The 25,665-nt window shown below is 36.9% G+C and overlaps 2 protein-coding genes across 4 annotated transcripts in view; one reads left to right on the forward strand and one right to left on the reverse strand.

Annotated features, from left to right (window-relative positions):
• Positions 1-8,795, reverse strand: part of gpr137c (G protein-coupled receptor 137c) — a 24,814-nt gene extending 16,019 nt beyond the window's left edge. Inside the window, exon 1 of one of the 2 annotated variants that reach the window (XM_082142345.1) lies at positions 8,080-8,795. In XM_082142345.1, the coding sequence (XP_081998471.1) occupies positions 8,080-8,547 (468 nt within the window). In that variant the 5' untranslated portion in view covers positions 8,548-8,795. The remainder of the gene's footprint in view (positions 1-8,079) is intronic. The other variant, XM_082142344.1, reaches the window with a different exon arrangement.
• An 860-nt stretch (positions 8,796-9,655) lies between these two features.
• Positions 9,656-24,370, forward strand: txndc16 (thioredoxin domain containing 16). 2 transcript variants are annotated; one of them, XM_082142320.1, is made up of 19 exons: positions 9,656-10,096; positions 10,233-10,315; positions 10,463-10,536; positions 11,247-11,321; positions 11,436-11,557; positions 11,653-11,743; positions 12,326-12,482; positions 12,613-12,779; positions 13,694-13,754; positions 13,826-13,946; positions 14,038-14,184; positions 14,265-14,324; positions 15,188-15,362; positions 15,748-15,884; positions 16,854-16,938; positions 17,100-17,238; positions 17,574-17,743; positions 17,839-18,029; positions 23,227-24,370. In XM_082142320.1, exons 1-19 carry the CDS (start codon positions 9,883-9,885, stop codon positions 23,436-23,438), a joined length of 2,481 nt encoding a protein of 826 aa, XP_081998446.1. In that variant the 5' UTR covers positions 9,656-9,882; the 3' UTR covers positions 23,439-24,370. The 2 variants fall into 2 exon arrangements, with proteins under 2 accessions (XP_081998446.1, XP_081998447.1); XM_082142321.1 differs by having other exon boundaries at positions 15,194-15,362.
• Positions 24,371-25,665: the final 1,295 nt, after the last annotated feature.

Raw genomic sequence — 25,665 nt, forward strand, 5'->3', positions numbered from 1 at the left:
GTGTATTAAAGCATACCTTTACTTTTTGAAAGAGTACCGCCCCAGCGATAGCTTTTGTACTTTTTTTTTTACTTTTTTTCAAAAACATTTTTTTTTTATGAATTCTATTATTTATTTATTTAAATAAAATTAAAATAAAGTTGAACAAAAAAGTGAAAAAGAAAAGGGAGCAAACAAATAAGGATAGGCCTGTATTCTGAGCTAAGACAGACATGTTTTGTTTGGTATAAAATGTGAACTCATGACTTCTATAAGCACACGCACACACGCACACACACACACACACACACACACACACACACACACACACACACACACACACACACACACGGCAGCAACTTTCTGCCAGTCACATAAAAAGGACAAGAAAAAAAAGGAAGCAGGCAGCAGTCTTCTCAGAGGACTGATATTTAAGCCCTTTCTGTGACCCACATGCAGACATTTGTCTCAGTTCCTTAAATGTATTTTTACCATAAGACGACTTCCACATCACACTGAGTCATGCTTTTGAAAATGCATAATGCTGCGGTTCGCTGTCATGAGACTTTGTAACTTCTTCCTCTTTTACTGATGGTGTGGAATGTCATCGCTACGCATGATGCTTGAGAACTAAAACCAAGAAGATTTATTCCACAATTAAACAAACTTTTCTTGACATGAATACAGTACACTTTGTATAATGTATTATCCAATATAAAATTAACCTAGCAAGAAAAATAGCTTGTTTTATGAATAATATTAATGTCTTTTTTAATTTTGTACATTTTTATATTTAATTTTGATGTTTATTTGAGTCCATTGCTCCAAAAATTGCACACAAATACAGCTTTTGATTTCAAAGATAGATATATAGGCTACACACACACAGTATGAATGTATATATATAATTTAATGTAAATTGGCCCTACAAAACTGTTCAGTGCATATGTCTGATTTACCAAACCAAAGAGAATGAAAGCTTTTATCTGAATGGACACTGAGGACTTCTGACATGTTTACATGTTTGAACACATCTTTTCCTGTTTTCCTCCTCGGTAATCAGAACACAACCCTGCAAACACACACGTTCCCCTTCAGCGCCTCATGTCAAGAGGGCCCCAAGGAAGTTTAAAACCAGTGATTCATCTACCTACACTGGGAAACAAATCTGGAACGATCCCCTGTGATCGGTTTAATACTTGTTTTTGTACAAGATTGCTACGTAGAGCCCTCACTGAACACATGATGGAGGTTCTGCATCCTGTGTGAAGTCAAAGCAGGTCAAAATAAATAAATAGGCCTACACACTCAGTTAGACTCATTGGGATGGTTAATAGTCAACCAAACTAATCCATTCAGTATCAACAATTTCCGAGCCAAGCTGGATAAGTTCAGGATCATGCCAGGAAAAAGTAGGTTTTTAAGCTACAAGTCAAGGACTGCTTCCGAAAAATAACTATCATTATAATATTATCAAAATGTAAAGATATTCAAAAGCCTTATTTGAGACATTTAGCAACAAGTAAATGTTCAGCTCTCAGAGTTATGTCCAATTTCTATGGGAACAAATTATGCTGTGGTACATCATTATTATCACATAAAAGATCAAGTGTCAAAATTATAAGTCATGGAGATAAAAAGTTGAAATGAGATACTACGTCATAATTTTGAGATAATTATGATTATGACATAAAATTATGACATAAAAAGATTAAATTATAAGATACTAAGTCATAACTATGGCATAAAAACCTAACATTTCTGTCTAATAATTACTTTTTGTGATAAATTCAACTTATGTCATAATCGATCATGATTTACCAATGCATTTTTTCTTCTTCAGATTTACCCATCCTGTAATGGCGAACTGTAGCTGGTCACTTTCAATGTCAGATAGCCTTTAAGTGGGACCAGACTACGCTGACAGTCAAACTTCAGGCTACCCAGGACAACAGGAGTGCAAACAGCTTTCAGGTTAAGGCACGCCAACTTCTTTTCCAGACTGCACATGCATGCTTTACCAATACACACCCAATTCCACAATAAAAGCAGCACAAAACCACTGGACTTATTGAACAGTATGACCACTACACTTAAGCCCAGATAATAAAACAAAAACACTCTATTAGTCTTACAGAATCCTGTTTGGCAACCCTTGGGACAATCATTCCCCCTATCTATTTGATTCTGATTAGCTTGCGACCGTTCAAGCGGGAAAGTGCGTGTTTGGGGAGCAGAAATGATGCGAGTTTGAAGCCCATGCCAAGTGAGTCATACTTTACATGTCCATAACACAAACCCTGGTATATCTGTAGCCAGCAAACACACACTTTCACAGAAAAAGCATTGACAAAAAGTGTGAATAAACATGCTGTGGTCACTGAAATCATATGGGTTACGCTTTCACGTGATGTCACGCTAGCTTTGGCACACACAAAAATCTGTATAATAAAACATTCAGGATAACTTGATAATAGCCATTTATAACACCACAAGGAGTTTTGTGCCTTGGAATAGCTTTAAGGCTATTTAATACGCTAATGCATTTTATTCATTTAGCAGACCATGTTGCCCAAAATGACATACAAATGTGAGATTGCACTACCGTAAAAAAGTTTATTTTAATAGTTTTTTCAGTTAGGATGCATTAAATTGATCAAACTGATCAAATTGTAAACACTAAGTTGTATTAAAACTATCTTTTTTTTTTTTTTTAAATGCATCACAGTTTGCACAAAAATATTAACTGTTTTTAACATAATAATAAATGTTTCTTGAGCATCAAATCAGCATATAAGAATGATTTCTGAAGGATCATGTGACACCTTTTTAAAAACATTAAAATAGAAAACGTTTTGTCTAAATCTTCATACATTTTCACAATATTAATGTATTTTTTGATCAACTAAATGCAGCACTGGTGGGCATAAGAGACTTCTTTTGAACGGTAGTATACATGAATATTTATGCAAAAAGAAGTTAACTTGTTACAAGATACCTTGGCTAACTAGTGGGCGTCAGGGAAAAACACTGCAAAAAGTACGACATGGCCCCTTTAAGATACTGACATAATATAAGAGTCAAATTCAACCCACTTAGAGAAACAACAACTGTATTTTCCAGGAACAAACACGCAGCTAATTTAGGGAGCAGGAGGATTAAATGACTGTTTTCCTTCAACACTCTTGTGGACTGTCCTCGCTATCCACATCTTCCCTTTACAAGACAAGCAGGTCTACAGAACCTAGATATCCCTGCCAAAGAAACTGTGGCCTAGTTACAGATTAACAACAGCCATCCTAAACCTCTCCTGACACAACAGCACAACTGCTAAAACCATTAGGGGAAAACCAATTCCAGCATAAACCTCTCCAAGTCAGCTGTCAAAGGGCAAACTGTGATCCATTCCAATAAGGACCAGCCAATGAACAACTCTAACAGGTGCTTAAGTTTGTTGAACAAATAATGTGGCACGGTTCGGTTACCAATCCCGATCATGTGACTTAGTCCCAAATATGAGTAAAGAAGCACTGGAGGAGTGTAAACAGCAGTCCGCCTAATATCATAATGATCTATACCAAACTTGCATATCTAGGGATGGTTTACAAGGACAAAAACGCTGAGAGGGTGTGTGGGGAATAAGAAAACAACATTCCAGTAAGCTGTAATGGAGCTGAGCGGGGGCGATGCCAACATTTGGCTGACCATTATAAAGATTCCTTAGCAAACTGAATTAATAAGACTCTCCGGCTGCAGAAACAGGCCGTCAATGAGTGGTTTGACGTGATAAATGTGAAGAAATGTCATGCTTTAACAAACTTTTATGGTCAAGAGATGACAGACAAATATTGAGTAAGGTCTGACATTAGCAACGTCAAGGATGTCATTCTTTCAAAACTGTATTGAATAATAGAGAAAAATTTATTGATTAAGCAAATTTATGCAACTGTACAGTAAAACTTCACATTGCACTGTTTTATAACACTTTTTTTGTTTTAGTTGTGACTGAAATATACTGTATATACCCTTAGAGGGAGTAACTTTAGTTACATGTAAAGTTACATAATTTCATTACAAAATAAATGTAAGTGTAAACTTTTTTATTTAACCTCAGAAGGATCTCAAAGTAAAAAGAGGTGCTGAAGTCTGATTTTGTGGTGGCTGTGCCAATTAAATTATTATCATTTTAATTCAAGCGATGAAGGATTTTGAAAGTCTGACAGTAGTCGGTGCTGAGTACTACTGTAAGGTTAACCCTGCCTGGTTTAAATGTAAAAAAAAAAATTATTAACAGTTAAACAGCTAGAAAAGTAATCAAAAAGTAATCAAATGTTACATTACTTTAATAAAGTAATTGAAATAGTTACACTACTTATTACTTTTGAAATAGGGTACCTTGTAATCTGTAACCCATTACCTTTCCAAAGTAACCTTCCCAACACTGTATTGTATCTAATAAAAGCAGCCTTGGTGAGCATACAACATTTCTTTCAAAAGCCAAAAGCTTTCAAAAGATTAAAAAAATCTTACATAGACCATTTTTTTTGACTGACTGCATATAGAAAAATCAGTGTTCAGAAGTGTTAATGCCAGAAGTGCTATTATTAAATAGAAAAACTAAGATACGTGCTTAAACAAAACTACAAGCTGCACATTTCTTGGCCCATATACTTGTATTGTCTCTCAAGGGCATTACCCTCAACAGGACTTTTGGTCATTTTTATAAAACGAGGGACAAGTCAAAATTATTGCCTTAAGTAATCAAAAGCATGTCACAGATGTCAATTTTCCTTTTTCTTTACCAGGAACATTCTTGTGAAATAATGTTTAAAATAACGCCCAGGCAGCACCAAAAACTGCCGACAGTGTGCCACCAACTGCATCAACAGCAAAAAACATACAAGGGTGAAAAATGGGCCCATCTCTTCTCTTTTGCAGAGCTTTGCTGATGAGGTCTCATGTGACGCATTACTCTCACACACCTTACATGCAGAAATCACACATGCTTTTCACAAGGGAGTTTCTGCTTCAAGTAAACAGTTAGCAACGGTACACACGCCTTTAATGTGTTTCCTCCACGCACGAGAGTTGCTGAAAGTGTAATTTGAAAAAAAGAATTGGTCATCACTTTGGTACTACCTCAGGGAACAGGATGACAGAGGAAGAACAGAAGTGAAAACTGTGAAATATGACAATACTTGCAAAGGATTTCATGCATTATTTACAGTGTTGCAATTTTTAAGTCCCCTAAAGAGCGAGAATTTTCTCTGCATTCTGGCTGTGAAAAACAACTACCGACATTTTGAGTTCCAGCACACATTTTTGAAAAAACGTGTTTGCAAATACGTGTATCAAATGGGTCAATGTGATTTCACCAAGTAAAACATGTTCCTCGAACAACATCCTTGTTGATCCAGGAACAACATTCTAATCAACCAATCAGATTTGAGGGATAGGTTTACAGTTTCTGTCAAGTTTAGGCTTACAGCCATGGTTAAGGGGCTTCTACACCATTCTTATTCACCTTTCATTTCCGTCTGATTTTAGGGATAAGTTATGAGTAGGGTTAGTTTTACACTCAGGAAAAAAAGGTACAAAAGCTGTCACTGGGCTAGTACCTTTTTAAAAGGTACACTTTTGTTTCATTTAGGTAACAATATGCACCCTTATAGGTACACAAGTGTACCTATAAGGTGTAGAGGCAGGGATATGGTAAGGACTATGTTTTTACACAGGAATGTCGTTCCAGGATTAACAAAAGATGTTGATCCAGGAACATACGTGTCTAACTTGGCAAAATCACAGTGACCGTATGAAATGACTTTGGTTTTTTTAACAGCACAGATACATAATATACTGTATATAATGCTGCATTTCCCTTCCAAATGAGGTAACCTTCCAAAAGTATGTACAGCTAACCCGTTTTTGCAGCAACTAACATCAATCGCACTATAGTGACCACTAATAGTGGTCATTACCGTGCGTGTCGTGCACAGCATGCACAAACAAACCACTCGGATACGTACCCCGTGCGGGGTACAGTACCCCACCGATGGGATTTTTGTTTTTGGCTGACATTTGGAAGTCAGGGTGCTTGCCGTCTTTGTCTGTGCGTTTGCTGTTCTTAGAGCAGAATGCTGCACACCCCTTTTGTTGTGCCTGGAATAGCACAGGATTGAGCAGGGTGATGTAATGCTTTTGCAGCAGGTGCTTCTGATTGGCTCGCACCTTCAAATGCCAACTCGCAGTGTTCAGGCAGCGTCTGTACGATGCCCACATCTCAAATAGCTCCCGAGTAATACGCACAAAGGCCAGCTCTCTCAAGCAACCCTCTGCAACTTAATGTGGGTGTTAGGGGAAAGGCTGCAGACATGCATAAATGGTGGTTGCATGAAACAAAGCTGTCAATAAATCTAACAGGACTGCAGCGCTTGTCAGTCAGGTTTGATTGTGCCACAGCTCTTTGTGCTGACTACGGGTGAAATAAAATGCAATATAAGCAAGGTTAGATTAATATCAGCCGGGGTCATGTCGGACAGAACGGAAAGGGCAAAGCACACATTTGTTGAATTTGGGACATGAATAATAATGAGAATCTCATATACACTTGCAAATTAGAGTAATACAATATTTCACCATAACTGGGTTGTTTCTGTGTCTTTTGACTTGCACAGACAAAAAAAAAAAAAAAAAAATTAGAGGGTGATTTGATGCCTTCAAAGGGCGTATTAATAACATGCTCAAACATATTAAGGATCTTTTCAGCCTTGATCTTTTAAGAGAAAGCAAGACCTCCAGAGCAACAGTACTTTATAAAAACTTTCCTCTACTTCATGATATATTTAAAGGGATAGTTCAACTAAAAATTGTCATCATTTACTCATGAGTTTATTTCTTCTGTTGGTTTCCAACATTCTTCAAAATATCTTTTTGTTTTTGAGGAAAAAAAGGAGAAGTTTAGCAGAATGACACTTCTCTTTTTCATAAAAAGAAAATTAATGAAAAACACAGAGACATCTCGCGTCCGATTTTGAAAACAAATCCATATTCAAATCGCAAATGAGATTTTAGAGCTACATCGGAGGAATTTATTTTAAGCATAAAACGACTTAAATTTTGTATTTATATTATGCATTTTTATCGAAAGCAACTTACATTGGGAGACTGGGAATCAAACCCACGACGTTGCAAATGGCATGTTGTACTGTTTGAGCAACAGGAACTCAACCATTTTGGTCTGTTTCTATCATAAATCCATCATTTGGCATCAGAAGACTTGGGATATAGCACGCTGTACTCATACAGACTGACTACTATTATGTTCATTTTATGTTTTTTGTTTTGTTTTGTTTTTTGGGAGATTGACAGCCCTAAGTCACCATTCACTTTCTCTGTACGGAAAAGAGCAGTGTGCGCACACTTCTAAACCTCTCTTTTTCTGGTGTACAGAATAAATTAAATACAACAGCTTTGGTGCTGAATAGTGTTAGTGTAATTTTTGCGTGAACTAAGTAGTTGTTATTTTTCCAGCATAGAATAAGGACCTGTAATGTTCTGTCCTCCAGTGCACAAAGCTTCGGAGAGGAGATGAACAATATTTCATTCCCTGCATGATAAGGTTATGCATTCACAGACGGCCAAGACTTCACAAAGGGTGGAAGGATGGACCAAAAGTGGCTATAATAGACCTCATTCAGAGTGTCCTGTGAACTGCTCTGTTGTGGCCAAGCAGAGGGACTTGAACAGAAACTGATGACCTCCAGCTGCGCTCTTGTCCCAGTATCATGAACATGATGATGAATGTCTCTGAATTTTTTTTTAAAACATAATATGACAGTATGCTTTCAATTGCAACAGCATGAAGTCAGTCAGATGAAGTAAACACATTTGGTGGGAGGGACCCACTTAGATGTGAGTTGCACGGAAATTGCATTCAACATGAATGCAAAAGGATTCATTTTATCTCTGTTATAACAGATGACATTGATTTATATGCTAATTAGATAATCAGCCCACATAAAGACGCATTTAGATGTTGTGTAATACATTGCAAAACAAAAACAAATTCAATTCAATGGGAAACAGCAAAGTAGGACTTACCTGAGCAAAATAAAGGTTGAGCAGACACAATGTGAAGAACTGCAGGCAGACTGGAAAACAATACAGGAGCCAGAACGGCAAAGGCTGAAGCTGGTTTGCTTGAACAACATTTTTAAAGTAGAAAGAGAAGAGTGTCGTCCTCAAAGCCGACCAGAGCAAACAGAGAAAGAGAAAAACACTCTGGTAGCTGAAGCGCTTGTATCCGTAGCGCAGAATCAACCAGAGCTGCAGGTAAACAAACACGAACAGGAGCGAATACAAAACTGTGTAAAGAACCGTGAGACCGAGCTCCACGGACGGGGGAACCGCAGCCTGGATCAGCTCGGCGGAGGAGGATGATGAAGAGGAGGAGGAGGAGTCCGTCCAAACACTGACACTGACCTGGTTTTCTAGTAAAAACAACATATCGCCTGGATGCTCGCTATCACGCCGACTTATCCAAAACGTTCTATCGTTTTCCTTTTCCATGAAACTTTTCGTGCAGACGTTTAGAAATCATAAGAAATTTAAAAACGTCAAACTTAATTACAAATGACATATGAGCTGAAAATGAAAAAACTACAGGCTGCCCTGAGTTCTTATCCTACGGAATAAACTTTAACGTAAATTCTTGGATGTTCAAAAGCAAGATGTGGAAAACAAATTATTTTAAAAAACGACAGAGTCCCCCAATCTCTGCAAAGCAGCTCCCTCCGAGCTAAGAAAAGCAAACTCTAGAGCTAGAAAAAAGCGATCAGCTGGCTAGCGTTGCTGCTCGGGCCCCGCCTACTGACCAATGGGAAAGAGCTAGAATCTGACGCACTTGTGTCGCCATGTTGGCTCTCAGTTGAATAGAGCTGAATGGAAAATTTCTGTCGCATTCGAGCCAAAATGACTTGACTTTTCTAGTACGTTGGCCAAAGAGCGATAGCGCTCCGCCTATTTTTTTTGGAGAAACCAATCATTTGTCTTTTTAGGTGTCCTGCCTCTGGTCCTCTACGTTCTTAATTTTCTAAGTATTGACGTTATTATTTTCAGTACCATCAATTTGCTTGGACATTTGCGCATGTTGCTTTTAATGTCTACTACAGTAGTTAATTTGTAAGACTGGATTGAATTTGTAATCGGTAACGTAAAATGTCAAATAATTGCATTCTTTATTTTTTTTTACTGATGGATACTGTAGCTTGTGCATGCAATAGATTATTGGACGTTTTGTAAGCATGGTATGGAAAAATAATTAAAATAAAAAAAATCTCTGCAAGGCAGCTCCCTCCTCCACGCAAAGAAAAACAACTCTATAAAAAAACGATTATCAAATGTAGGGAGCGATGACGCTCGGGCCCCACCTTCCGGCCAATAGGGAGAAGCTGGAAACTGACGCGCTTAGTCGCCATGTTGGATCCAATTAGAAATAGTGGGTGTATTGAAAATTCTGTTCGTTCGAGCCAAAATGACAGGCTTTTCAGATGACATTCACCAATGATCCATGATATATACGCCTACTTCATTCTCATTGGTTTTCTCATTGGGATCATGAGCCTTCTGATTGGTGTTCAACACACCGTTAAACCCTCGCCAAACATTTGATTGGACAACATTTGCGCGTGTTGTTGTAGACAGTAATGTTTGAGGATGTACGCTTGCCTTGCAGTGGTTAAGTTTTGTAACAGTGGGCCGGAATTATACCTAAAGGAATTGCAAAAGGGTCATATAGTGTTTTTTTTTACTTTATAGGTTAATCATTAAGCTCTGAATTATGCATTCAGTTGCACAGCACAGGCGAGTTGTTTTGATGGATTATTTGAGTACCAGTTGTTATTGATGGGTTCATCCCTATTATGCACTAATGAAAATAGATGTAAGTTAGAGGTCCATAAAGTGGAAAAGGGCACCATGTGCATCTTCTATTTGGTTGCGTTTCTGTTTGGCCTGACAGCAGAACAATGTTCCTCCGAACTGATTGAAGATTCCAGCCAGAGCTTCATGGAGAGGATGCACACAGGGAAGACATCCTTTATATACTTTGGAAACCATGGTGAGACTTTGTTTAATGTTTTGAAAATGAATGAAGAGCAGTCATAATTTGTCAGATCAGCACTTCAGCGAATTTCAATGGATTTGAGGGGTCAAAACAATGTTAAATTATTAATTATTATTATTTTTACTTGCAGTCAATCCAACCATCAAATTGTTCATGGAGCAGCTCGAGATGTCAGCAGATGCCCTAGAGGACTATGGGATATCTGTTGTAAAGGTGAGAAAAATCTCATTTGACCTCACCAGAGAGATCAGAATGTAAGCACAAGGAGCTTTGGTTTGTAGTTATGTTAGTATAACTTGATACATGAAATTGACTATGTTGCAATAAAGCGAAACAGCTTGAATATAACTCTTTTTACAGGTGAACTGTTCAAAAGATGCTATAGAAAATTACTGCACTGGAGAAAAGCTCATGACCAAGGCACACTTGTTCAGGTACAGGTTTCTATAATTTACCCTCATCTAATTATAGAAACATTTTTTGTTTAAAAGTTTGGGGTAAGTAAAATTTAAGGATTTTTCAAAGAAAGCAAGGGTATATTCAATTGAGAGCAAAGTGACAATAAAGACAATTATAATGTTAAAAACTATATATATTTAAAATAAATGCTTTTCTAATGAACTTAAAAAATTCCTGTATCACAGGATGTCCTCAAAAATATTAAGGAGCACAACTGTTGTCAATAAGAAATGTTCCTTGAGCAGCAAATCAGCATATTAGAATGATTTCTGAAGGATCATGTGACACTGAAGACTGGAGTAATGATGCTGAAAATTCAGCTTTGATCACAGGAACAAATTGCATTTTAAAATATTATAATACAAAACTGTTATTTTAATTTGTTAATGTATGTTACGATATTACTGTTTTTACTGTATTTTTGATCAAATGTAGTCTTGGTGAGCATAAGAGACTTCTTTCAGAAAAAAACTTACTGACCCCAAGCCTTTGAACGGCAGTGTATACACCCATATGATTTTCTTTTATCCATGGAACACAGAAGGATATGTTTGCCATACTGTGAAGATGAATGAGTTCAGCATCAAAAATGATAAGAAAGTGCCGTAAAAACGGTCAATATGACTCCAGTCATGCAGGTCTGGAACGACATAAATCCCATTTTTTTTGTCTTTTATCATTCCAGAGGCTCTGAGGTCCTTAGGAGTTTTGACATCGATACCGTATTTGACGTCAACGCGATTGTTTCTCATGTCCTTTTGTGAGTTCTTATTTAAAACGTACAGTAGCAACACAGATCTTTAAAGATCTTCATATTTTGCCTGATGGAACTACAGTGACGACCTTTGATTGTGTCCTTTTATCCTCCATTCAGCTCGGTCCTCTTCAATGAAGTCCATTACGTACACACACCTGCTGAGCTGCTGCGCGTGGAGAGAGCGGCCAAACAAAACAGTGACATTGTGGTCGGTCACATACCGGTGCTTGGCCTTCCAGGTACAATCTCTATTCTCTGTATGTATTTTGCTTTTAGAGTCGGGTTTCTTGATTGGAATGAAGCAATAACATCTCTTGTTTCTTTGTCCGAACAGAGCACCGAGCTTTGATGGAGGCAGCATTCGTGTATGGAACCAAGTACCAGTTTGTCCAGACAACTGGCTCTCTAGTCCTGAAACACATGGGGTGAGCTTAACATTACTCTAAAGAGTGATATACTTTCAAGCCCTTCTTAAAGTATTTAAAAAATGGCCGCAAGGTGTTCCCAGTGTCGTTCTTAAGCTCTCATCAGATGTTTGCATATCCAACAACCACAATATAGTCAGCTAACATTTTATTAAAGTGCCCCATTATGCTTTTTTGTATATTACCCGTCATGTAGTGTGTTATATAGCTGTATGTTAATGGAAAAGGTCTGCAAAGTTTCAAAGATCAAAGAGTAACTGTCTCCGGTAGACCAATCACAACAGACTGGGCCATCTGACCAATCAGAGCAGAGTAGCTCTCAGAGAGGAGCGATTTAGAGAGACTGAATCCTTATTCAAACTTTTTCGGAGACTGTGAGAAATTAAGAGATTATGAGAAAATCAAAGGGTTTTATGACCTTGGATGCATGTAAACCTATTGTAGGAGACCGGCATTTTTTTTTAGGAACCTTTAAAATAGCATAATAGGGGCACTTTAATAGATATTGTTCAGTTTTGTCTTAAATTATAACAAATTCTTCTGCTTCTTTAGTGTCCCTCAAATGTATCTTGTTCTGTACAGGGTCGCTGATTCCTCTTCCTCACAAGCACGACTGTGGTTTTTGCACTGTAAAGGTGTGTCCAGCCAGTCTGATCCATGCCCCAGCGTTCCCATGAGGAAACCACTCAAAACCATCAACATACACACCTTCCTCCAGCTGATGGAGGCACCTCTAGTGGTGAGTAAGCATCTTCTACTTCCTGACATTTATGCCATTTATGATGAAAAGGGTTTTTTCTGGTTCTCAAGTCTCTTGCATAAATTCATTATCCATTCTGTTTTGATCCAATTCTGGATTTTTCTGGCAGACAGAGGCCGAGGTGGACCCCTCTGAGGTAGATGTGGTTCATATCCACCTCAGTGTGCCCGTGCTGTTTCTGTTCTCTCAGCCCCAAACCCAGCACCTGGACCGGGCCACCGCTCAAACTCTCGCCCTGCAGCTCCGCGGGGAGGTTGGCGTAGTGCTCATTTCCAGGTACTGATGATGACAATAAAAACAATAGCGCAATTCACACAACTTCAATATTTATATAACAAGATTCTATGGGAAATAATGGCCAACACTTTACAATAAGTAATTAGCTAATGCATTAAAGCTACAATATGTAAGATGGCAAAACTAAAGCATTATTACTCCAGTCTTCAGTGTCACATGATCCTTCAGAAATCATTCTAATATGCTGATTTCATAATAATAATAATAAGTGTTTCTTGAGCAGCAATGATGTGCTGCTTAATATTTTTGCTACCTTGTTTTATAGGTTCAAAACCATTCTACATTTTTTTTTTAAGGATTCTTTGCTGAATAGAAAGTTCAAAAGATCAGCATTTATTTGAAATGTAAATGTCTTTACTATCACTTGATTAATTTAATGCATTCATTTCTGTCCAGAAAAAAAATCGCACTAATTATAAAATAATCGCTAAATTATTGATATATTAGGGCATTGTACAATGTTTTAATTTTTACTAATTTTTATGTTAACAATGCATCAGTGTTCACAAAAATAAGCATTATCCAAGATTAATAATAATAAAAGTATTATTTATTGTTAGACATGTTAACTATCACATTAACGACATTAATGTTGTATACACCTTATTGTAGGTTGGTTTAATCTGTCTGGATTTGAGGAATATGATATCATTGGTAATATTTCTTTCCCATCAACTAAAAACAAAAGTTGGAAGCATAGAAAGTTTTTAGATTTTGGTGAATATTACGAAAAACTTTTCTTGGCATAGGATGTACTAATGAATCATGTACATCATGTAATCTTATAAGAGTAAAAGGAAATGGGGTCAATTTTGCTATATCCATAACACATCTCCAAATCGCCTTCCAAAGATCTTATTTTTTAGTCAACACTGTATCTTTTCATTTCTCAGGGAAAGTCCAAACGTGAAAACTCCACTGAAATATAACGCTGCATACAGACTCCCACAGGAGGTTAGTTTAACCTTTGAATGTGGCTGTGATTATCTGAAAAATCTGTTTCTAACAAGAACTTTTGTCAACAGGATGTGAAATATTTGACCCTAAATAGTGCAGAGGAGGTTATGAAACTTTTCAAAGAAGAACTTTTACAAGAACACAAGATTGAAGATGAAGAGGGAGATGAGGAACTGTGGTCAGATCTTGGTAGGATGCCACCTGTGTGATCATTGCTAACTAGTTCCAGGTCTTAGAATGGTTTTAAACTGGTTCTAAAGATCTTGTTGACTTCATCCAGATATCCTTGATGATGAAGTGTCAGAGTCTGTGTACAGAGACCGTGATCATATGCCGGATTTGGAGTCTGTTACTGAACTCACATCAGACACTTTTCAAACTACAGTCACACAGAATGATATCACGGTGGTGCTGTTCTATTTTAAATGTAAGTTTTAATATTTGTCTCACTATATTTGCTGTATTAGAGGAATCTATGAACCTGATGTATCCACTTTTGTCCTCTAGGGGACGCTGTCTGTAAGGCTTTTATTCAGTCATATATAGAGGTGGCGGATGCACTTGAAGGTAAAAGCATTTTTAAATGAATTTCTACATTCTGCTACTCAATTGAACACAATTGCCAGAGTAGCAGAATGTAGAAATGCTGTAAATTGAGTTATGTCTTTTTTTTTCTTTTCTTTTTTAAAAGATTCATTTGATGGAATCCATTTTCAGCCAATGTTAAAGAAAAATCATTATCTGATCTCCACATAATAAATAGTTTTGCTTTTACAGTGGGCTCAGAAACTATTTGGATTAGATAATAAAATAACAACCAAAGTGGAATATGCAAACAAATAATGTTGAACTTTTTCCTCAGAACCAACATCCCTTTTCTGAGCATTTTTGTAACGATTTTTAGTTGATCTATGCAGTTATTTCCTTTATCTTTTATTTCATCATCTTTCTTGAAATAATTTGATTTAATACAACTAAATCAAATCCTGTCATTATTTACTCTCGTCATTTAATACCTGTATGACTTTCTCTCTTTTGTGGAATGAAAAAAGAATACATTTTGTAGCATTTTGGGGTCCAAACAATATTAGAATCTCATTGATTCTAATTGTATCGTATTATTGTATAGACAAAAACAGACATTTTTCTAAATATCATCTGTGTTCCACATTAAGTCATACAGGTTTGGATCAACATACACATATATATGTACCCCATTTACACACAAATAGGGGGCAAATACTTTTTCACACCTGAAGATTGCATAATTAAAACGTCAAGGGATTTAAAGATGCACCATTTTTGTGTCCATTTTATCAAATGACACCACATGCTATGTTAAAAAATGTCCACTAATGTTAGTTAGGGTGGCGAAGACTTAGTAATTAATATCAGCATTCACTAAATGCACTTTTCTTTATCATGTTCAGAATCAGGTGTGAGTGGGGTGGAGTTGGCAGCTGTAGACTGTGGAGAATTGACTGATATTTGCAGTGATCAGAACATCACTTCCTTCCCCACCGTTATGATCTACCGCCCCATGGCTGCCGCTCAGCCGTACAGAGGCATGCTGGGAACCAAGAGCCTACACACGTTCATACTACTGTGAGTTTCACTTCCTCTTTCTCACACAAATTCTGATCCTCTGGGTGTGATTCATTCTGTGTCACTCAGGATTAACCTGAAAGCGTCTTTTTTTTAATTAGTGGCCTGATGATTGTGTGCAAGAGTCGAGTGCTAAAGTGTGCATTTGCAGTTTGCCTTCTATTATATGTTCTTATATGGTTTGAGCTGATAATGGCAATTGTGGTGTCTTATCTGTAGAGCACCATCAAAAATCAATTAATAGTTAGTCCCAAGACAACAGTGCAGTGATAGTAAATCTCATCTATATCTCACCCGAAAAAACAATAGTCTTTAATAAAGACATCGCAATTGAACATTCCACACCTCAGTAATGTTTATTAATGAGTTAATTTTGTTCTTGCAGGAGTCTGGTCTTCAGTCCTTCCCATCTATCCTCCTCTGCTGAGGTGACGTCATTCTTAGAGGGAGATTTGTACAGTAAACATGTAGATTTGTCCGCTGTCAGAGTGCTGGGCCTGTTCAGTTCATTGCAAGATACTGGTAAGCTCCTTTTTCTCAGGACCAACATCCCTTTTCTGGGCATTTTTATAATGTTTTTTAACCGACTGGACTGTGATTTTAGTTGATTTATCCAGTCATTACCTCTATCCTTTATTTCCTCATCTTTCCTTGTATCATTTGATGAGGTACAATGAAAGTGACCATTTTTTTCATTTTTTTTTCATTTTTTAAATGAAATGAAAAAAAGTTGTTTGTTGTCAGTAAGATTATTTTATTAAAGGTACTTTAGGCAATTTCAGAGAGGCTAGCAATAGCAAGCTAGCTTTGAAAGCATTAGATCCCACCCTCCCTACAGAGCGAACCAAATGCAATGATAGGACAAACATTTCTTGGTCCAGAGACTTCCACAGAAGAGAAATATCTTTTTATTTTTTTATTTTTTATATTTAGACCACTTCTATTATTGATCAGGATGTGAAAAGTGTTTAAAAAAAAAACATTAGCAAGGATGCATGAAATCAAAAGTGACAGTAAAAACCAAAAAATCTGTCATCATTTACTCACCCTCATTTCATTCCAAACTTGTATGACTTTTGTTTTAGCTGTGTAACACAGAAGATATTTTTATTTTATAAATTTTTTTCATATAGAAGTCAATGCTTACCAAAACTGTTTTGTTACCAGCAATTTTCTAAATATATTCTTTTATGTTACGGTTTGGAATGACATGAGGGTGAGAAAAAGATTTTTGGTGAACTTATCCCATAGTGGACTGTTCAATTGTAATGGTCAGAGAGATGGTGGCAAATGGACATGATTGGAAACTAAATTACTACTGGTTTTGGCTTACTACTGTATATGACCAACCTCTTAAAATGTTATTCTACTTGTATGTTGCATTCTTCATTTTATATTATGGAAACCAAAAAGTATTTTATTGGGTGGAGCATGTATTGCATAACTTCATATGCCCATTAATCTGTCAATCAGGTGCTCTTTATGTTTTAGGTGTAACCTCATTTGAAGAAGCTGCAAGACTCCTCAGAGGAGAGACAATTCTTGGGCTATTTGCCAACAAAGAGGCGGAGAAATGGTATCTGACAGTTTAACCGTAACTCTTTTGATGATGTATTCAACTTTAGATTATATCTTTCATTTCAAATGATGTCAAGCGCCTTAACAAGATGATACATGTGTGGACTTTTCAGTGTAGTGTAAGAAAGCGTTCCGGCTGATTGCTCTGTATTTGATCAGGGTAGAGGGACTGTCAGTGAACCTGCCTGCTTTACTGGTATCCCGCGGCCCTGGAGTTCCTTATGAAGTCTATTCTATCCCATCATCCTCACCCACGGACCAGGTCTCACTCATAAAACGAGTGGAACTGGATCATTTTGTAAGTTGTTTTGGTAGCATAGTTGCAAGTTCATTCTAGTCTCTAAACACTATCCTTCACAGTTGCTCAATGGTACATTATATTGAAATCACATGTGTTTTAGTGGAATTTAAGTCATTTGAATTGACTGTCTCTCCCCATTGACGTAGGTAACACTGCTTTTGTACTAAACAATAACTGTTAAATTGTTTTTATTTCAAATAAAGCTAAAAAAAAAAAAAATCAATGAAGACTATAATAATTACAATTAGAAATGTTGCCTTTACATTTTGGTTTGCCTTTTGGTAAACAACCAAAAACTCACTAACAAGATCAAAATATGTTTTGCATTAAAGCCTGAACTGACAGTGGAGAATCTTCCCTGGTATTTGGAGCTTGGGAAACCTTTGCTACTGCTTTTTATCGGAAAGGAGGACAGTACAGAGAGTACGAAGTCTTTAGCAGAGATAAAGCGTCCACTGAGCTCTGGACAGCTGGATTCCTTCCTGCCATGTTGGATCCATCTGTGAGGAACATGATCTGTTAGACTCATTAATCAAAATGCATTCACTTTAAGCAAACCCTTTGTTAGTTGTCATCAATGTGGTTTCATTGTTCTAGGGGTCGGACACCTGTTGGGAGGTCTGTCCTGGAGAAGTATCTTGGCTTTGTACCTCCACTTCCTGCTTTGGTGATTTCAAAGTTAAGAACTGGAGGAGAGGTGTTCCTTTTCCCCCCAGAGCGCCCCCTTATGGCTAAGAACATCCTGCAGTGGATTCATGATGTGGAAAACGGACAGGAACAACCAGCAGGTGAGTCCCTGTATCTTTTAATTAGAAGTTTTTAATCCAAAAAAACCTACAAAATATGATTGAGCAGTTCTAACACACAAGTGGAAGGCTATTCCACAGTTTTGGGGCAATAAATCTCATTTAATGGCATCTGTATGTACACTCTCTGTGACTTTGTCAGTAGTTCACTTTCATTCATGATAGAAAAACTACTCGTAATTGGCTTTGCCTTTTTGGCAAAGATTTTGCACGAATTTCACAAGAATTTTAGTGTGAAAACAGTGGAAACATGAAGGATATGAATGCCTTCACACCTCCTCTTTAGCTGCTGTTCACATTACTTCATATTTGATGTCTTCAAATGTGTGTCCTTGTATAGTTATCGATGTCCGTTACATGCCCACAGTTCCAGGAATCGGTCATTGCACGGCCCTGAAAAGGCTGGCACAAAGGAAAGATGTTTTATGAGATCACACCCTGTCCATTCAGAACTTCATCAACACTTTTCCCCGAATACAATCTCTATTGTTGCCTGTGGTAAAAAACAAACCCAATCACTCAGATCCAGCACTCAGCTCTGTTGATGCCCTTCCAAAATGCGCTCTCACTCGGATGTCCCCAAAGACACGCCACTCCATTCCTGCTGATGGTCTCAGAGCGGGTCTTGCTTTTGTCAGCGTCAAAACCTGGACTGGTTTTAAACCCACATTTCAGCATCTCCCATCTGCTTCCTACGGAGCTGAGAGGAAACTGTATCCCTTAATTGTGTCTGATTGTTACAAGTTATTTCCCTGAAACCTTCTGCCGGACTCCTGGGGCCTGGGGACTTTTTTGGCAGCTTTTTGCACTTGGCTTCATCCGTCTGTCGGTTAAAATGTGTTTTATGAGGATGGATGAAGCACTTTATCCATCGGAAGATATTTATTAAATTTCATATGCCAGTCAGATGCAGAGCAAATACAATTGTCTACACATCATCTGAATTTTATCCTTGAAGCATTAGTGTAATTATAATGAAATGTCCTTTGTATTGCTGTTAAAAGAATCACCGTATACGCGCCTGTTTTGTGACTCTTGGTAGTTGGAAAAACAATAGTTGTTTCCTTTCTGCTTTATGGCCCAATAGATTTTATTAGGCTCTTTGTATATTGTCTCACTGCCGTGCGACTGTAATGTAAGTGTTTTAGCTTCTTATACTGCAAGTGTGACTGGGTGGTAGTGTAATCTTTCCCGTTACACATTCATGGGTTTGTCCTTCCTTTTTCTCTGTGACCAGAGAAAGGATTCAGTCTGAGCACAAGCAAGATTCTTTTTTTAATTTCACATTTCGCATAGAAACTTCCTCAATAAGTGTCAGTGTCCTTCTGTATCATCAACACATTCAAGTTACACTAGTTTAGATGCGCCAAGACTCACCGCCTTTGCGCTCAGGGGAGTGCGAGAAGAGTTTGAATTCTGGTCTATAGATATGGCTTGTGTCCCTCTTCAGTTTAAGTCTATGACTGTTTTATAGTCCACATGTCGAATCATAAGTCGGATTCAAAGGATAAGTAACGTGATGCCTTTTCTCAACAAACTGTGTTATTTGAGGTATGGGAGAAACCTCTAACTGTAAGTATGAGCAATTATAATAATGACGCTTGTCACCAAAAATGTGTTTGGAATCAATATCATTCTCCTTTTCCAAAATAATTCCAAGCACCCAGATGTCCGCTTTTCCTGTAATTTGAGCAACCAACATTTTGTTTGGTCGGTTACTATGCATTTCGCGGGAGAGACAAAACATTTGCGCAGGCTGATTAATCCCACCGCACCACAGACATTAGTGATAGCTGGAAGACTCATGAGAAGAGGAGTCATCCTGATAGTCCGTCAGTCTCCTGATATGTAGAAGCGTGGCAGTCCAGCATTTTACGGTAGAAATTCATGTCCACAGAGAGTGTGATGAGTGCTGATGTTCTGGCTCAAAAATCCTGCAGTTCTAGTTCTTATCCAAGTTAAATAAACTCCACCGTTCTAAAGAAATCAAATTTCCCTTGATCGTTTCACATATATGATGTCATTGTACTATAAAAATATCTTGGAAGTCAAAACCTCCTCATTAATCCAAAAACAGCTTTTAATGAAACCAAGCTCAGAAAACGACTAATTTCGGGGTGTGTGTCACATTATTACGTCATAGTGTGACAGAAGACTTGTCACTGCAGAAGAAGATCAATGCCTACTTCTACATTACAACATTGCTTCTTTAGTAGTAAATAGTGGTGTAAGAAAATATCCATACAGTGAATATCACAATATTATTTTTGGCGATACTGTATCGATTCTCAAAAACACTGTATCTTGAATGCGGCACGCCCATCAAAACAGTGTGTTTGAAAGAGAGGGTCAAATACAGGATAGAAAATAGCTTATTATTCTTAATGTTTTTTGATGTAGAAATCTTGATAACATTATAAGTGGACCTCACCTCATAGAACATTATTTTAAAAAATGAGTGTCAGTAAAGACATTTATAATTTTACAAAAGATTCCTATTTAAAATAAATTTTGTTCATCAAAGAATCCTGCAAATTAGACAACTGTTATTTTAAATTGTAATAATATTTCACAGGATTACTGTATTTTTGATCAAATAAATGAAGCCTTGATGAGCTTAGAGTCTTCTTTCAAAAACATTTTAAAAACCTTACTAACCCCAAACATTTAAACGGCGGTGTACACATTTATTTATCCAGCAGTTGTTTTTCAATCCAGAAACTTGCTGGACTCTTCCAGTTATGCTTGTTCTAGGTGTCAGGGGTACACAGGTTTTTAATCAGTGTGCTGCAAAAATGTTTTGCAAAGTAATATCCATGAAATAGCCAGCAATTATTTCTTTTGGATGGAAGAGATACTAAGGTCTACACATATTTTCCACGTCTTCAGTGTTGTCTGTGCGCCCATTTCAGTGGAGACAGCAGAGGCAATGTTTGGTCTTCCAGTTTGCTGTGTGTCAGATTGTTTTATCATCTCCATGACGCTGTAAAACTATTTTGAATTTGAATTATCTGTGAACGCATGACGTATTATAATTCAAGGAACCCTTTTCTGTAGAAATTAACAGTAACTTTCAAAAGTTTAGGGTCTATAAGATTTTTTTTTTTGAAAATATAAAAAATAAAAAAATTCAACAAGGCTGCATTTATTTGATCAGAAATACAGTAAAAACTATAATATTGTGAAATATTATTACAATTTCAAAGTGTTTTCTATTTTAATATATGTTAAAGGTACAATATGTAAGAATTTTGCATTAAAATATCCCAAAATCTCAAGGCCAGTGTTATATATTTTGTTAAGTTGATTACTTACAATATCCCAAATGTTTCCAACTATTTTTAAATCGTGAGAAAATTGCGATTTTAACCAAGGAAACGGGGCGTTAGAGCAGGGGGGAGCTGGGAGTCGCCAGTCAATTGCGTCATATCCGCGTCACCCTCGGTTTCCGCTCGTACTGCGTGGAGTCCTGGACAAATGCGGAAGTTGTAGGTCTAGTTGTAGCGTCTATCAAGCTACAAACTTTAACTTGTTTCTTGCAGTCGTTATGGTACACAATTATTCTTTACCGATTGCTGCTGGTTCTGTCGACAAAGCATGCTTAATTTTATATTTTCCAAATGTAGCATTCGGTAATAGTTATGTTTATGTAAGGAAAGTATTATTGCTTTAGATTTGTGTTTAGTTTATTGACATTGTTTATCACGTCTGGTGTTTATGGCCATGTAAATAAACATAGCATGTGTTATACATAAAGATTAATCAGTATTTTGGCAAATGATGTGGGCATGTTCGAATGTACTTTTACAACAATTGTTTAGAACATGTAAAACTGCGCAGCGTTATCACAACAATGAATTCAACAAATACAGTAACATCTATGAAGTATTAAACCTTACTTTTCATGCGGTTAATTCATTTTAATGAAATAAAAGTGTGATGAGGTTTAAGAGTCAGGAAGGAAGGAGACGCGTCGTCGTGACTGGGACTCGTACTTTATTAAAATAAAGCAAAACAAACAAAAGCCGCGCACAACGCGCATTCACTGTGGCAACCGCGACGGCACAAAACAGTTCAAAAATGAGAGCTCGGATCCACCGGTTTTCTTCCTCTGCGTCCAATTTTCTCCCCAGTCTCTCTCTCGTTCCAGCGCGGCTTATAAGCGGTCTCTCCACGCCGATCACTGCAATAAGACACAGGTGCATTTGCACTTGACCTACTTGCTCGTCTCTTTTCTCTCCCATCACAGACCGCGCTGAACCACGCCCCCCTCGCCACAAAAAGCATGTCATTAAACGCAACATTTATAAAAATAGAACTTGCCTCATCCATGAACATGATTTTTCGATTCCCGTCTGACTGATTTACATCCACGGTGGAGTTTAAAACGACAGTTCCCATCATTCCACGCTCCTTCACATCGTCATCAAGCTACGCCGTTGTTGTTGTTTGGAATGTAGCGCCCTCTAGCGGCAAAAATTCTTGCATATTGTACCTTTAAGCTGAATTTTAACATGATCCTTCAGAAATCAATCTAATATGCTGATTTGCTGCTCACGAAAAATTTCATATGTTAAAAACGAATGTGCTGCTTAATGTTTTTGTGGAAATACTGTTTATCAATTTAATCCTTTATTGCTGAACAAAAGTAAAAAAAAATGTACCTTACTGACTCCAAACATTTAAACAGTACTACATTTTCGACCAATATAAAGTTTAGAGAACATTTTGATCTAAACGTTTGGTCAATTTAATTGGCTCTTTTTGGATTGTGTAAATTCAGATGAGTTAATTTCACAAATACTAAGAATAAAAAGCCTATCCCCCAGTGATTATAAATGAGTGCTTTGCATTCATTTATAAATAGTTTTATTTCAGTCTGTTATAGCATGCAGGCAGCTATTTTTTCACAGTAGATCAGTTTACATTTACATAGTTTCCACACCAAGACATCTGGAAGCAGTTGTCACTCTCCATTAGTAAACTCCTCTACTTCAGGTTTCCAGGTATCAAGCATCATTTACTCCCTAAGTGCTGTTTTGTTGTCACAAGTAGCGTGTACGCAGAGTAGTTAGTGTTAAGCTACGCTAGCTGTTCTTCATCAACATTCATGAAACAATGAGTTTGACAGACGTCACCAACAACAACAATCTCTGTTTTTTCTCCGTTGTTCTTTTAGGCTTGATCCCAGATGGGAAATGGGGCCCTCCTGTACCGTTCTTTGACTTTTTAGCAATAATGGACCAAGAAGCACCAACTTACGCAGCCCAGAAGGGTCCTAAAATGAAGAATGGGGGCAGGGAAGGCAACAGACAGCAGAGGCCTAACCAAAAACAAACTCCACATCCATCACCAAACCCCCAAGCACCCCGTCAGCACTCTGAACTATAAAGTCAAGTCCTCTCATGGCACAGAGGGTTATGTAAACATTTCACATGACTGCTTGACATCTGCCAGATTTCACGTTACATGTGCCGTTAATGTCTTTGTGCTATTCGCAGAAATGTTTATCAGATTGTCGAGGTTGCACATTATCCAACTTCTTTTTTCAAAATCAAATGGACTTTTCAAGAAATGAAATCAAGCACTCGCAAGATAGTTTACATTTTAGTGCTGTAACTTTATCTATACAGAATGAGGTATTTAAAGTCTACGACACTGTATTTATCAAAAGAATTTATGTAAAAAAAATTGGGAAATGTATTATTCTTATTCTTACAGTATGTGCCTGTTTGATAATGCTTTTATACAAATACGGAGCTTCACATGTGGATGACATTTGCGATTTGTACATTGCACATTGTTTCAGTCACGGAAGAACAGCAACTGTTTTTTTTTCTGTTCTTTTTCTTAACCATACCGTGCTTCTTCCATGATGGAAAGTCTAACGTCAAACCGGGAAGTGGGTGCGTCTTTGGGTGATTGCGTTGTTAAAGTAAATTAGCATCACATTTAACAAGGGAAGAACTACTTTTTAATTCAAACCAAAGTTACCAAACAAGCCCCCCATCTTTTGTGAGTGCTGCTGGAATCCGAGTCCAGTTTTTAAACCCTAATGCAGATGTTTTTCGGGAACATCTTAAATACCATTTTTTGGCAATGCAATGTGATCCAATGTGTGGTTGCGTGCACATGTGATGTTCATATATACTGTATACATAGCCATGTGAAGGTCATTATACAGTATAAGTCTGCATGGAAACTCCATAAGCACTGTCATTTAGACCGGTTTATCTGTACTACTTCTCATGAGCTCTCTGACTTCTGTGATGGACATTGTTTCAACAGTTAAGCAAAATTGCTTTATTAAAAGTTGAGTCTTACTTAATTGTTCCAAAACCTATATCTTGCTGTCTAACAAATGTAATACTCTTAGTAATAGGCAAAAACAAATACATACAGTACTATACACAAATATTGACTTATTGGATGAAATATATTTTAAAGGCACATAACATTATGTAAAATTTTTTGTTCAAAATTAAAAAAGTCTATACATCATTAATCCTTCCAAAATGTGGGGTTTTTTTTACTCCGTTTCACTTTGGTTAAGCCTATTATAAGTGTTTATTTAGACCTGTCGGCATGGTTTTTGGCGGGAAATTGCGAGCATATGTTACTCGTGTGTCTCTCGTCATATCCGTTATTAGAGAAATGGGTTTCGTTACTTTGTCATCTTCAGCTAGTCAGCTTGAGATCCTTTCCATCTAAACTGGTTATATCTCCTAAACCTAATAGTGAATGTTTTATGAGCAGTAGGATAATCTCTTACTCTTATCAGACTGGCTTGATATTTAAAAAATATCAGTGTTTCAAATAAGTAAAAACAACAGCATAAAGTATTGCACTTACAGATACTCAGATGAAATCTTTTTTTTATTTTTTTTTATATGTGTTCACAAGACATGTGCAACGAACCATATGACAGTCAAGTAGAACCGAAGCACAACCAAAACAATGTTCTTGCGCAAAATAAATGTGGTTATGGCAAGCCGTTTGAACTTTTATTCATTTCCAGGATATGAATTGTTGATATCAAGAATTCAATTTTTTATATCAACAATTAAATTTTTTGATATCAACAATTTACTTGTTGATATCAACAATTGAATTCTTGATATCAAAAATGTAATTCTTGATATCAAAAGAAAAATGTAATTGTTGATATCTGTAAGTATATTTTCACTAGTGAAATGTCACCATAGGCTGCCATTCAAAATCAATTGTTGATATCAAGAATTGATTTCTTACTAGTAGAAATATAATTTTTGATATCAATAATTACACTATTACTAGTAAAAATGTGAATTACTGATATCAATAATTCAATTGTCACTAGTTGAAATGTCTATTCTTGATATCAACAATTGAATGCTACTAGTAACATTTTTCATTTTTGATATCTGAAAATGTATTTCTGATATCAATATTATTTCAGATATCTAAAATGGCTTTCTAAGAATTGTATTTCTGATATGTGACCCTGGATCACAAAACCAGTCATACGTCGCACGGATATATTTGTGGCAATAGCCAACAATACACTGTATTGGTCAAAATTATCGATTTTTCTTTTATGGCAAAAATCATTAGGATATTAAGTAAAGATCATGTTCCA

Source organism: Leuciscus leuciscus (assembly GCF_965113295.1).
Source record: "Leuciscus leuciscus genome assembly, chromosome: 17".
Lineage (NCBI taxonomy): Eukaryota > Metazoa > Chordata > Actinopteri > Cypriniformes > Leuciscidae > Leuciscus > Leuciscus leuciscus.

Excerpts from the sequence above, each read along its gene's own strand:
- txndc16 (XM_082142320.1), top strand. The coding sequence starts at position 9,883 with ATGGGTTCATCCCTATTATGCACTAATGAAAATAGATGTAAGTTAGAG. Across the intron at positions 11,744-12,325 it reads CTAGTCCTGAAACACATGGG|GGTCGCTGATTCCTCTTCCT; the intron begins GTGAGCTTAACA and ends TGTTCTGTACAG. Across the intron at positions 13,947-14,037 it reads GGAACTGTGGTCAGATCTTG|ATATCCTTGATGATGAAGTG; the intron begins GTAGGATGCCAC and ends GACTTCATCCAG.